General features: G+C 40.2%; 1 protein-coding gene across 1 annotated transcript; it reads left to right on the plus strand.

The window, feature by feature from the left end:
- The first annotated feature begins 9,696 nt into the window (after positions 1-9,696).
- On the plus strand, positions 9,697-11,613 carry LOC109622618 (ankyrin repeat and MYND domain-containing protein 2). Its single transcript, XM_029866624.2, has 2 exons — positions 9,697-10,698; positions 10,870-11,613. Exons 1-2 carry the CDS (start codon positions 9,834-9,836, stop codon positions 11,280-11,282), a joined length of 1,278 nt encoding a protein of 425 aa, XP_029722484.1. The 5' UTR covers positions 9,697-9,833; the 3' UTR covers positions 11,283-11,613.
- The last annotated feature ends 2,342 nt before the right edge of the window (positions 11,614-13,955 follow it).

The following is a 13,955-nucleotide window of genomic DNA, read 5'->3' on the forward strand; positions in this document are numbered from 1 at the left end:
CAAAATTTCATAATTTTTGGTGCCCGGGAATTATTTTTAAAATGCATTTAAAGTTTGTATGGGGAAATTTTTATGTTCGGGGCGAACTGTCATTTTATCGATTGAACTGTCATTCAATCCACGGAAATTAAAACTGTTTAGTTTATTAAACCATCAAAACAAAGGAATTGGAATGCAATAAAATCACGTTATACTCAGAAAAATGAGCTCTTTCGATTAGACTATAGAAAATAGCGATATTTTATTCACTAAACAACCCAATTCCCAGATTTTGCTAATGGGTCTGTTGGGCACACTAAACAAAGCCAGCAAGTGCCCTATAACGGCTGAATTGCACATTATTTACCAGATGTGATGGGTGGCGAATGGGTGGCAGCTCCGTTAGAAAGAAATGGTTGCATAATTGATGGTCCTGCAACAAATTTTAAAATAAATTAACAGATTGGTTATAGCGCGTTGTATGCGATTCACGGCAGTGTTTATACGTTATATAGAAGCAGAAATAAATTAATTATTTTTTAAATGCTAGTATTGATCAATTCGATGTGAAATTAACTACAAACAATAATTTCAGTGAAATTCACAAAACCAATAATGAGGAACACAAGTTTCCACAAAAAAAAAGCAATTTAGTTTTTTTTTGTGTTTCGTTAAAACGTACACAGTTTTTTCTCAATTTTACCAAAGAATATTAATATCAAAAATGCCCACTCCCCTGACGGTCGGGGAGACACTTCAGTAGCACTATCTACGTATGAAAGTGAAATCACCATGTAGTCTCTGACGAACACTTATATAGAGAGCTTCCACCTTGATTCGCTTAGAAAGCGCCACTTGTCTTGTTGCTTCACGTCTGCATAGAAAAAGGGAAGAGTTGCCATTCTTTATATTTTTATTCTTTGATTTTACGCTAATTCTTGGTAGCAAGGCTAATGATGCCACAAAACATTGATTTAAGTGATTTCGAAGTTTATCTCGAGGACATTACTGAAGCAAATTAAAACTTCAAAATGTTGTACGTTATATCCAAGCAAAATATACGTTATATCGAATTCGCTATATCAAGAGTAGGGGAGACTGGGGAGACTTGATCCCTTTTTCTTAATTTGCCTGTGACATTAAGAAAAAACACAAAACTAGATCCATTTTTCGTGCAGAATGGCAGGTAAACATCTATTGCAAGTTTATACACAACAGAAGGACTTTAAATTATTGTTAATGTTTTCAAAGCTGTGTTTTTATGGAGGCATGTCTTATTAGGGTGGGGCTAATTTCAAAAAATCTCTCCGATATATGATTTTCTAAGTGGAAAGTGATCTACCAGTCGAAATAAGTCTGCTGTACAAAAATGAGCGAATTCGGTTGATATTTAGGGGTGGCGCAAAGGGTTCAAGTGAAATTTTTGCTAGAACAAACTTTCAAAAAATATTTCAAATTTAATTTTCAAACTTATTTTTTCTAGACTAAATCGGTGATTCTAGAACCCAATTGGACCAAATTTGTGCTCAAAATTGCGATATCTCCACTGGTTTCCGAGATATTTGAAAAAATGACATATTTTGGTACTTAACCCAAAAAAATACCAAAAAACGAGATTTTTTTCAAATATCTCAGAAACCAGTAGAGATATCGCAATTTTGAGCACAAATTTGGTTCAATTGGGTTCTAGAATCACCGATTTAGTCTAGAAAAAATAAGTTTGAAAATTAAATTAAAAATGTTTTTTGAAAGTTTGTTCTAGCAAAAATTTCACTTGAACCCTTTGCGCCACCCCTAAATATCAACCGAATTCGCTCATTTTTGTACAGCAGACTTATTTCGACTAGTGGATCACTTTCCACTTGGGAAATCATATATCGGAGAGATTTTTTGAAATTAGCCCCACCCTAATGTCTTATGATGTATGTTTCAATAATGGGTCACAATTGATCCCCTTTTGAGCACATGTTTAATTTAAAGAGAAAATAACTCCAGAAGCTTCCTGTTTATTTTCTTTTCAAGTTTTTTTTTTACATTTTTGATGGTGTATTTGAAATTATAAGATTTCCTTAAATTTTTAAGGATATGCCGTATTTTGAAAATGGGGAGACTTGATCCCCTTTTCAATGGTGTGTAATAAAATAATAATTATCTGACACGTTTTATTGCTGAATATACTAGAATTCCGAGGAAGCCTCTCTAAATAGAATTTTATTTTCCACATGTATAATGTGTGCCCGAATAAAAATTTGCATTAGCCTGACATTTAATTTTGATGTGTACATCAACATCAAGTTTTAATGTACTTCTGTCGTTGAACATTAGAATACATTACGATTTAGATGTGTTTATGCAAGGTAACATAATGTATACATCAGGAAATCAAATGTTTTATGATGTCAAGATTATTATCCAGAACATCAAAACCTGACGTTTTCAGATGTTTTTTGATGTACAAAAACGTAAGATTCAAACGTTTTTCTGATGTATGTTGATGTATAAAACAATAGATTCAGACGTTCCCTGATGTATATTGATGTATGAAAACGTTACATTCCAACGTTTTTTCTGATGTTTTGCAATGTACAAAACGTCAAATCTAGACGTTTTTATGTTTTTTTTTTGACGCACAGAAACATGCGATTCGCATGTATTTTTGATGTTCTCAGATGTTTTGAATGTTTTCTGATGTTGAACGTTAGAATACATTGCGATTTAGATGTGTTTATGCAAGGTAACATAATGTGTACATCAGGAAACCAATCGTTTTTTGATGTCAAGAATATTACCCTGAACATCAGAACCTGATGTTTTCATATGTTTTTAGATGTGAAAAAACATTAGATTTAAATGTTTTCTGATGTATGCTGATGTATGTAAACGTTAGATTCGAACGTTATTCTAATGTTTTTCGATGTAAAAAACGTAACATCTAGTCGTTTTCAAATGTTTGTTCATGTACAGAAACATTATATTCTGACGTTTTTCTATTATGTTTCCAGTTCAAAACCGAATTAGCGACATTTTTTCTTCGACTTCCGCTGCTTTTGCCTTGCGTTAAACACAATGTCGGAAGTGGGGCGCTGTATTGTACACCTGGTGCTCTATACAGCGCCCCACTTCCGACATTGTGTTTAACGCAAGGCAAAAGCAGCGGAAGTCAAAGAAAAAATGTCGCTAATTCGGTTTTGAACTGGAAACATAATAATGTCCTCGCATGTTACCTTTAATTTTGAGGTGTTGTCTTTACCGTTTGCTAAAAGGGCACATTAGGCCCAAAGAGGGTCACCACCATGTGGTCCGGTAACCCTCTTCAAAAAATGCATATCAGAATTTTTGATATGCGCAATACACGAGCCGACACCTCCCTTTAGATAATTGGAGAACCAAGTTCGTTATCGATTGATATCTTCGTGATTTAACGTTAGAATCTGATGTCACCCCGTTTATTTCGATGTTTTTACGTACTTCAATTTGCTTAAGCATGACGTTGGCGTATAATGTAAGATTAGAAGATAACGTTTTTGAATGCATTTTGATGTTTATGCACATAACGACATGACATGACATGACGTTTGCTGTTAATGTAACATTAGAAGTAAACGTTTTTGGGTGTTTCCTAATTTTTATGAATACGTCGTTCAACATCAGTACGAAATTAGGGTTAGAATTTAACATTAGAACCCAACGTTGTCAGATGTATCTGCATTTGTAAACGTCTAGAGGTAACGTTTTTTACATCGTAAAACATTAGAATATCGTTTGCATCAAATGTTTACATACATCAACATACATCAGAAAACGTTTAAGTCTTATGTTTTTGCACATTAAAAAACTTCTGTAAACATTTAAATCTAATGTTTTTGCACATCAAGAAATGTCTGAAAACATCAGGTTGTGATGTTCTGGGTATTGTTCATGACATCAAAAACATTTGATTTTCTGGTGTATGCTACCTTGCATAAACACATCTAAATCGCAATGTAATCCTGATGTAGGAGACATCAGGGAACGTCTAAATCTAATGTCCTTGATTTTTAAAGAGTAAAGCGTTCAACATCAGTACGACATTAGCTCATAATGTAACATTAGAATCTAACGTTTTTAGATGTATCTTGATGTTTATGAGAACATCGGTTTACATTACATGACGTTACTTTTAAATGTAACATTAGAGCCTAATGTCTTTGAATGTTTCTTGATGTTTATACTTGCATCATTATACATCAGCATGACGTTACAATTTGATGTAACATCAGAACTTAATGTTTTCGGATGTATCTTGATGCTCATGAGTACGTCTTTTTACATCAGCATGACGTTACATTTTGATGTAACATCAGATCCTAACGTTTTTTTTATGTATCTTGATGCTCATATACACATCGTTTTACATCAGTATGACATTAGATGCTAATGTAACATTAGAGTCAGATGCATTGTCATGTTTTCATATGTCAAGCTGAAGTCAGAGTACATTAAAGCTACAACCTAAAACGACAGTACTAAGTGTATTGATGTTGTTTGCTAATGCTTAGCTACATCTCAATTTGTATTCGGGTGTGTAATCCTCGAGGGATCAAGTCTCCCCATGTTACTGTTGTATACACTAAGCTACATTAATTGAAATATTTATATAACAACCTTATTTGGATAAATACGTTTGATAGTATTTTATTTATACTATGAGCTGTGAAATTGTGACACGATTTGGTTCAATTTTCACAAAGTTATTGAGATTTTTCAGAATCGCATAAAAGATTTCTGAAGGACTGTAAACAAACCATCAGCCATTAAAAAATAATGCAATACACAATTAAAATCAATTGTAGCCAAAACATTGTCGTCTGTCCAGATGTTGTTTTGGAAAAAATATGCTAGAAGAAAACTGTTTTTGATTCCGATAAAATATGGGGGGAACAAGTCTCCCCAGGGATCAAGTCTCCTCAGTCTCCCATACGCTATCTCGAAGGAAACGTTATATCGAAGAATACCTGTATTCCCATCCTACCAGTGTTCTGATTGAATGGAAGCTATGGTGACTGATGAGTGTAACGTAGAGACCTCCTCCACCCACTCTTGCGTTACGTTACTAGATGTATCCCCAACTCAAAGACCAAGCGGTAGTGAATAAACTGACGCTTAAGTGCTACTGGTCCCCTTCCATCGCGGCAAGATCCAGTAAATAGTATTTGTAGTGTCCGAGCCGAGTAGTATCTATAATGGGTAAATTAAAACAAATTTATCCATTATAGATACTACAGTATTATCGATTTAATAACGGTTAAATATCAAATGTAGATAACTACCTAGGATCGCACCTATGCTGGAAACAACCTGCAGTACTAGCGCTATCCTCAATAATATAAAGATAATAAACGAACCGGTCACCCTTAGCATGGTAATCCTGAATACCTATGCCAGCTGTGACTCTAGGGGCCAGCATAGAAGTTGCATCCGCTCTGCGGACCATGCTCGAGAAGAACGGTGTGTGGTAGCGAAGAATAAACTATGAGCTCGCGTCGCTCTACCTACGGCGAACACAGATTCCAAAAGGCCGGAAGGATACAGTGGGCAGAGCTTGTTGCAAGTATGCCAGATAGTATTCCTGCAGATTGTGTTCGCGAGAGATCCGTATTGTACGACGTGGAACACAGGTGACGAGTTGGTCGGACCAGGTAGTTTGGCGACGTTCCCAAGAAAGCAGCAGAAAACCGCAACCGTACTATTGTTGACCGTCTTATCTGTTTATGAAAAGGATGAAAAGATGTTGTAGGTTATGATTCATGAATAAACCTGAAGCACTTGAAAGCACCTAAACTATTTTCGTTTTTTCTTACCTACCAATAAGCTCTCCAGTTGTTCTGTATGCGGCTCATGCGGCTAAGCATCGAGCAGGAAAGGTCTGAGAAGGCGAAGGGAAAACCGGAGAGAGGAGCGTATCCGGTCTCGTTGTGGCAGAGAAATATGTTGGCAGATTCCGGAATGCGGCAGTGGAATACCCAAAAGGAATTTCAGATTGGCGGAGAAATCACACACGAAGTTTACTTGCTAAACTACTTGATTTAATGATTGCAAAAACGAGAATGAAAAAGTACAGTTTACACGCTAGCGGACGACGAACGAATGCTGAACGACGATGGGCGCGCAACGCAATGTAGGGGTGCGCACGCGGCTGTGCGTGATAGGGTTGAGCAAAAGGCACACATAATGAAAATGTCGAAGATGTGAGCATTGCCCCCTTCAACACTCCCCCTCAATGCGAAGACTCTTTATCTGGTGGGCTTCCGTCATGTCCGAGCAGCTTACGTAATCCCGGAAGCTTCACGAGATTCAGCAACCTGTTTCCGATGCCCGCTTCTGCCTGGTTTGTCGGGAGAGGATTCGAGAAAATCGGCTTGCAGTCGTCGAATGAATCCTTTCGTCCTCCTAACGGGTACCGGTTGACCACCGGTTCATCGGTTGCATCGTACCACATGACATCCTCCTGGAACGATTCATTTCTGGAAGCCGAATCGTTGGTCGTCCTTACGACCACGACTGATTCTTGTTCCTGCACGTGGTTTTCTGCAATCCTTGCTGCATTCCGAGTTCGGAGGTCTACCTGGTCTTTTGGCTCATATCGATAACCAGAGGCGGCTGGCGGCTGTATCATGTTCAGATAATACAACCCGCCATGTTGGTGTCCGGTAGCAACAACCGCTCCATCAACACCTACTATATCACATCCTTTACCAGCAAACAACACTTTGTAGTTCTTCTTTGCCAATTGATCAACGGAAATCAGGTTTGCTGAAAGTCCTGGCACATATTTCACATTGTTCATTGTGATCTTCATTACCTCCCCCGAACCGTCAATACCATACACAACACCATTTCCTTCGCCTTGACACTGAATGTTCTTCCCATCCGCCAAAACGATGTAATCACCAGAAGACTTCTTCAAAGACGTAAAGAACAACCTGTCGCTGCACATATGCGCACATGCGCCACTGTCGATAACCCAGGATCCACATTTTCCTCCACCAACGGCAAAAGCAACACTTCGCGAATCACTTTGTGCTACTTTCGCTTTCCCGCACTCACTGCAACTGGTACATGGTGAATCAGCTTCCTTCTTCAGCGTGGCCAAATATTTCCGACAGTTGCGCTTGATGTGGCCAGGATTCTTACAATAATGACAATTCCGAGAATCGGCATCCAGTCTGGCCTCCGTGGATCGCATCGCTTTTTCATTTCTGGCAAATTCACCTCCTCTTCTTTCTAACTGTCGGTTGTACTCATCGACGAGCTTCGACTTGACGACATCCAGCGAGATGTCATCGTCCGACCGACTGTCCATCGCGGTACCTAATCCGTCGTACGAGGGTGGCAGACTCCGAAGCAACAGGCATATTTTGGTATCCCTGTCCAAGGTCGTACCAGCTCCATCGAGACGATCGAACAAATCATCGAATTCGCGCAAATGAGCGTCCATGTCACCGTCCTCCGCGAGATTGAAGGCGCATAACTTCTTCAACAGCGACACCCTAATCGATCGTGTCGTCTTTTGATGGTACCGTTTTAACGCATCGTACACATCGCGCGCGAGCACACAGTTCTTAATTAGCGGTAACTGACTGTCCTCGAGAAGCAATATGATCGTCGCTTTGGCTTTTCTATTATCTCTTTTCCAATCTTCGGAACGATCTTCTTCGTCGAACACCGGCTCGTCGATCACGTACCACAAATCGTCACGAGCCAACAAGTTCTCCACGCGCACATTCCATGTTTGCCAGTTGGTACCATTCAATTTCGGAATCAAAAACTTTGTATCCCCCATTTCGACTCGAAAACACTCTTTACTCGGGTAGGCAGTCAACACACCAACGAACACGCCGACTGGCAAACAGTTCCTCTCAACACGGCACTTTTTCTTCGTCCCTTCCTCGAGCGGCGGCTGCTCAATGCACTAGGGAACACGATGGGAAAACCCCGAAATGTCTTCTTTTTCCTTTTTCGAGCGATGAATGCTCTGCACACTGTTTCTTTCTCCCCCTGGAGAAACAAGCACTATTCTTCTTCTTTTCCTTCTTCAAACACTTTCAGTTCAGAATACCTTTCTCTTTCTCCCCCTGGAGAAGTAATCACTTTCTTCGAGAACTGACTCGGAAATCACTTCACCCTCTCCTGGGGCGGAATACCTGTCCGCAACTGTTTTCTATACTTTTCACCACGCGAAACTTTCCGTGCCGACGCAGCAACGGAAGAATAACACCCTATCCGGCTCTTCCCGGCCGAATCTTTCCACACAAACTTTCTTCCTTTCTGGGCCGCTTGCTGGGGCCAAAACCTGTTGGCAGATTCCGGAATGCGGCAGTGGAATACCCAAAAGGAATTTCAGATTGGCGGAGAAATCACACACGAAGTTTACTTGCTAAACTACTTGATTTAATGATTGCAAAAACGAGAATGAAAAAGTACAGTTTACACGCTAGCGGACGACGAACGAATGCTGAACGACGATGGGCGCGCAACGCAATGTAGGGGTGCGCACGCGGCTGTGCGTGATAGGGTTGAGCAAAAGGCACACATAATGAAAATGTCGAAGATGTGAGCATTGCCCCCTTCAACAAAATACTGGTCAGATTTACTGTTTCGCTTATGTAGCCGAGCCCGTTTTCGGAATCAAAGTACTTCACACTTCGGTTCTCGTTCTCACACTTGGTCCTATCGATCGAGTTTCAGATTCGTTCGCGATTCCGGACTTTTTCGGCGTAACATCCGGTACTCGGTATAAAATAACTACTGAAATCAATCGGAAATTAAACAGATTCCACAAAAAAACGAACGAGCCCGAACGCGCATTTTGTTTTGGTGATGTCGGTCGGCGTTTTTGACTTTTTGACTTTTTGACAGATTGCGCGCAATACACTGAAGTAAAAGCTCTCTGAAATTGTTTGGTCGGAATTTGACTGATTCAGAAAGATTCAAAAAGATTCAGGTAAGATTAAAAAATGATTAATCTCAAAAGATCAGAGTGTCATCCCTTCGGCAGAAACGGAGAATTGGCCTTCTCACCATACTAAAATTCAGCTCATTACTACAAATCTAGTACTTCACCGATCTGTCCTATAGAAGTTATGTGATTTCCTAATGTTTTTCATATGCCGTATCGATTTCATGTGAAATTTCCAAAGAAATTTTCATCGAAAAATCCAATATATACACTGATAGACGGCTTGCGGTAATGACGAGCATACAAATGTTTTTAAATTTACCATGGCAAAACGTGATCATCGACCAACAAACGCTTCTTGTGTGCGTTTTGCTTCCTTACTTATCAACCGGTTCGATAGCCGAGTGGTAGCGTGCGAGCCTGGTGATCTCAAGGTTCTTGGTTCGAATCCGGCTGCCGACAGACACTTTTTTTAATTGTAAATCGGGTCCATGGTAGAATTGAAAACATAAATCTGTTGAGATGAAACGAAAATCAGTCTGCACAAATCTAGTGGCGTTGTGCATTTAAGTTGACCCTCAGAATAGTAATTTCAACTGCAAGCCGTCTTTCAGTGTAGCCAAACTAATGGAAATTTTCCATGTGATATGTGATTTATTTTTTCAGTGCACCTTCTTCTGTATACCGTGGACCACCCTATTCCTCTCATGTTGCAGCCCTGCGACTCTAATATTCTAGTACTTCTTGAAATTTTGACAGCTCCGGACTTTGCTGTCAAAATCTGATGCTTCTGTCGCGAAACGAAAAAAGCGCATGTTTACTTCTCGCGGTGTAGATTGTGAATCGGTCGAAAATTTATCAGAAAAAATCTTTTTCACTAAGCGTGACAGAAAAAAGTTAATCATTTTCCGCGAAAATGTCCGCCACAGAACCCGCAGTGGAACCGACAGCCACTCAAAACGAAACAGTCCCGGTGGCAGCGGCTGCATCAGCACCGAAGGTGATTCTGTCGTCCGAGCAGAAGGAAATCTTCGATCGGATCTCTAAAAATGAAAACAGTGAGTTGAAGCTGGTTCTGGCTCAGTTCAAGCAGAGCGTGGATTTTGTGGACGATAATGGCATGACTCCACTGCAGCATGCCGCCTACAAGGGTAACAAGGACGCGGTCCAGATGCTGTTGGACCAGGGCGCGGATGTCAACTCCGGTAAGCACGAGTACAACTACACGGCGCTGCATTTCGGAGCACTCTCTGGAAGTGTGGACGTCTGTATGAAGTTGCTTCTGGCGGGGGCAAAGTCGGACGCGGTCAATACAATTGGGCGGACTGCGGCACAGATGGCGGCATTCGTGGCAAACCATCAGGTAGTGGCTACTATCAACGGTTTTGTTCCTATCAAGGATATCGAGTGCTACACGAAGATCCAGGGGTCGCAAAAGGAACCGTTGCTTCCGGTAGTGCATCTGGAGGGCTTCCACAAGTTCATCATGCAAACCAACATTCATCCGGTGCGGATTGCACTGAATCTGCAAAAGTTCGGCCTGTTCGCAGTGGATTTGATGCGCATCCGGCTTGTCCTGGACGAGATGAGGGAACGGGATATGGATCGGCGGAATGAAATCAACGAAGTTATGGCTTTCAAGTACCACTATCTGGGCTACATGGTGAACGAGATTGAAAAGTGCCGCCATTACTTCCTGGCCCGGAAGGCGGAGGGAAGCAATGGGAAAGATCAGAAAAGTGACTTCGTGGAACTGTTTGCCAAACGTGTTCTCAAGCAAGGTAAGTGTCGGTACAATTGTATAGTTTGGGAGAATGTGAGTGAAATGGGCACTAGTTGGTTAAATAACACTTACTTCTGCATGCAGTACTTTTAAAGATATTCTAAATAACACTAGGTCCTAGCAGTTCAGAAATCTAGATTCATGTTATAATTTACTCTTACACTTTTAGGCAAAGATGGAGCTCTGGAGTACGTTGAGGCCACGATACGGGAGTGCGTCCGTGAGTTCCCCTTCCGAGAGTATGCCATCTTCCGACAGGTTGTTACCCAGTTGGCCAGTAAAGACAACTCGGCCAGCGCCTTGGAGATCATCAAAGCGGCCATCAATGGGCAGCGTGGCTTCCAGGATACGATCTCCCTGTGCAGCTCTTGCGGCGAGGAAAAGCCCGATAAAAAGTGTTCCAAGTGCAAACAGGTGCAGTACTGCGATCGTGAGTGCCAGCGATTGCACTGGTTCATGCACAAAAAAGTCTGCGCTCGACCGTCGTCCACCACGGGTCAGACTGGCCCGGCCAAGGATGCCAAGAAGGAAATCGATTCGGCGGAAATCAACGAGCAACTGCAGAAATTAATGGCCAGCTAAATTAAGCCAGACGAAGAGGTCAAGATTTATATACGATTTAGTCAGTCAGTGTGTCTCAACAAGAGTGGAACCAATTTTAAAATCAACATTGCGATGGGGTAGCTGGAAGGTTTTTTTTTGTAACACTGAAAATGCTTACCATTTATAATCTAAGTTACAAAATAACTTCAGCTAGAAACGTAAAATAGATAATACAGAAATATGCAGGAACAAAAACAAATTGTGACTATCTGCGTGACGGTCAATCCTTCTATATACCAACAACCCAACCTAGAATATTGTATGTGTCATTTGCTATCTCTTGGATGTCAATAAATTAGTTTGAACAATATTTGAGTCTCTCTTTGTCTTTTTTAAAGCATCAGGATGTCTATCCATCCGGGAAATACACGGAAAATTGTATTATCTAGTCAGGCCCGGATTAAGGATTGTGGGGGCCCGGGGCCAGAACGGATATAGAGGCCCCTCGGAGGTACAAATTAATGCGATAAGCAAAAAAAGTTTTTCTTTGTTTTTGAACAGTTTGAGTAATATGAAAAATACATGTTTCGCGTTTTTTTATCGACATTTTTTTAACATTGAAATGAGTCAATTTGTATATGCGTGCAGCTTTTGCTTAAACGCCTGTAAATAGGGCACTGCATTGTTTTGATTTAGTATGAGATTTTGACGTTTCTTGGCCTTGTTGTTTACATAATTTCTGTAAGAATGAAAGAGATGGAGAGAATTTCATGCAGTTCCCTATATGCCCCGTGCACGGTTTGGTTGCATAATCGTCAGGCGCATTATCTTTTTAGTACACGTCACAGTGGTCGAAAATGCGAAAAACACGATCGTCGGCATTTTCAGTAGGGTAAAAGGGTATAATGCGCCCCACCGGGGCAAAACGCCCCTCTTCATTTTCTAGCGATTCAAGCGCTTTTCGCATGTGTGATCGATTAGAAATCTCAATTATTGAAGAATTATTGCCATCAACACACTTAACTTTTATTACCGGGCTCAGTTATCGAATTACCGAAATCTCAACAGCTGAGCTCTCGGTGATCACCTCGGTAATCAAGTTCAACTACCGATTACTCGGTATTACGTTATATCTGACAAAATGTCAAAAATCACTGAGCTCTTCGTCAAATTATTACTGAATACTTTGTAGAAAAAGTACCGAGTATTCAGTAATTTTAATTTCAACGATTTTACAATTTACCGAGCACCTCAGTATTTGTTTTACAGATGTCCGTAAATGTTTAACCGTAATATCGGCAAATGATGCGAAATTAAGGAAAAATTGAGAAAAATAAAACGATAAATAAATACTCAAAGTGAATTTCATTTTTATTCTCATAAAGCGATCAATATGTGTAATGCTTAGTTAAATTGATGAATGATGCCATGAAACAAAACCAACTGCACGATTATTAAATTTGCATCCTGCAACATAACAAAAATCTTAGATTCCGGGGGAGGACTCAGTCTAGAGAAGTTTTGAGTTGTTCGGCTCCTTCCGCAGATCGTCGGGTCCTTGGTCGGGTCAACAGATACGCGTGCGCAAGGAGTTTCGGCGTTCAAAGAATTCCATTCTTTACAGATGAAGCACTTTCCCGTTAACAGCAACAAAAGTGACCAGATATATTTTGCTCTGATGCGGGACACAGTTTTACTAAACCAGGATGTCGACTACCTGGAAAGCCAGAGACTTGCAGAGATTCCAAAATGTTCAGTCAGCTCTCAATTAGTCCACTTCAGTGTGAAGTGCTTATGAAAACGGAATTTTACCTTCATTCTTCTCCCAACAACTCTGCCTTTACATTATACAATGTCAGATTTAAATCTTCAAAATTCTAAAACAATTGTAAGCCTGGTTAAACTTTGTTTTTGCTATGTACATTTGTCTAAAGATTGATTTTCAGAAGAAAAGAAACAGTTCAACATGTTTGTCAAGGAAACGACATTTTAGCCGATTGTTGAAATCCGGGACATTTCCGGGACACTTTGCAGTGCGGGACGACTAGCTTGAATCCGGGACTGTCCCGCACAATCCGGGACGTCTGGTCACTTTAAGCAACATCTAAGGCCGATGCAAATATTAAATTTGTTTTATGTCACCCCCCCCCTTCAAAAATCCCGAAATTTTGAAGGGGCGAAAAAAAAACATGGCGGCTCATGACTCCATCTTCAATAGAAAAAATGTTTTCAAGCTACAATTTTTCAATAGTCGAAAAATAATTTTTCAATAGTGGATGTAATTTTTAATTTTTCAATAGTTTTTTTTTTCGTTTTTATTTTTTTGTTCCTTATTATTTTTTGTCCCCCCCCTCGTACCCGATGAGAGGTCTCGGACATAAAAGAAATATAATATTTGCATCGGCCTAATTGAACCAGCAATCCTGAAACTGAACGAACGGTTTGTTGTAAGCTTTTTAAACTAACATTAATGATTATGCAAACTTACCAAATTATTCTGTATTACTTTTTAAAACATTTTGGACCAAAACCACAGCCAAAAACCAGCAACTTTGATAAAATAGTGGCGTCCAAGCGCACCATGCCGGGACACACTCTGACTATCATTTATAAATACAAATGGCGTCACACAAGTAGGTACACCAGGAACTGAGGCCTCGGTTAAGATTTTGAAGAGTATTCAGCACTTTTTTACTGATTGTACGGTACTCT

The sequence above is a fragment of the Aedes albopictus genome, chromosome 2, assembly GCF_035046485.1.
Source record: "Aedes albopictus strain Foshan chromosome 2, AalbF5, whole genome shotgun sequence".
Classification (NCBI taxonomy): domain Eukaryota; kingdom Metazoa; phylum Arthropoda; class Insecta; order Diptera; family Culicidae; genus Aedes; species Aedes albopictus.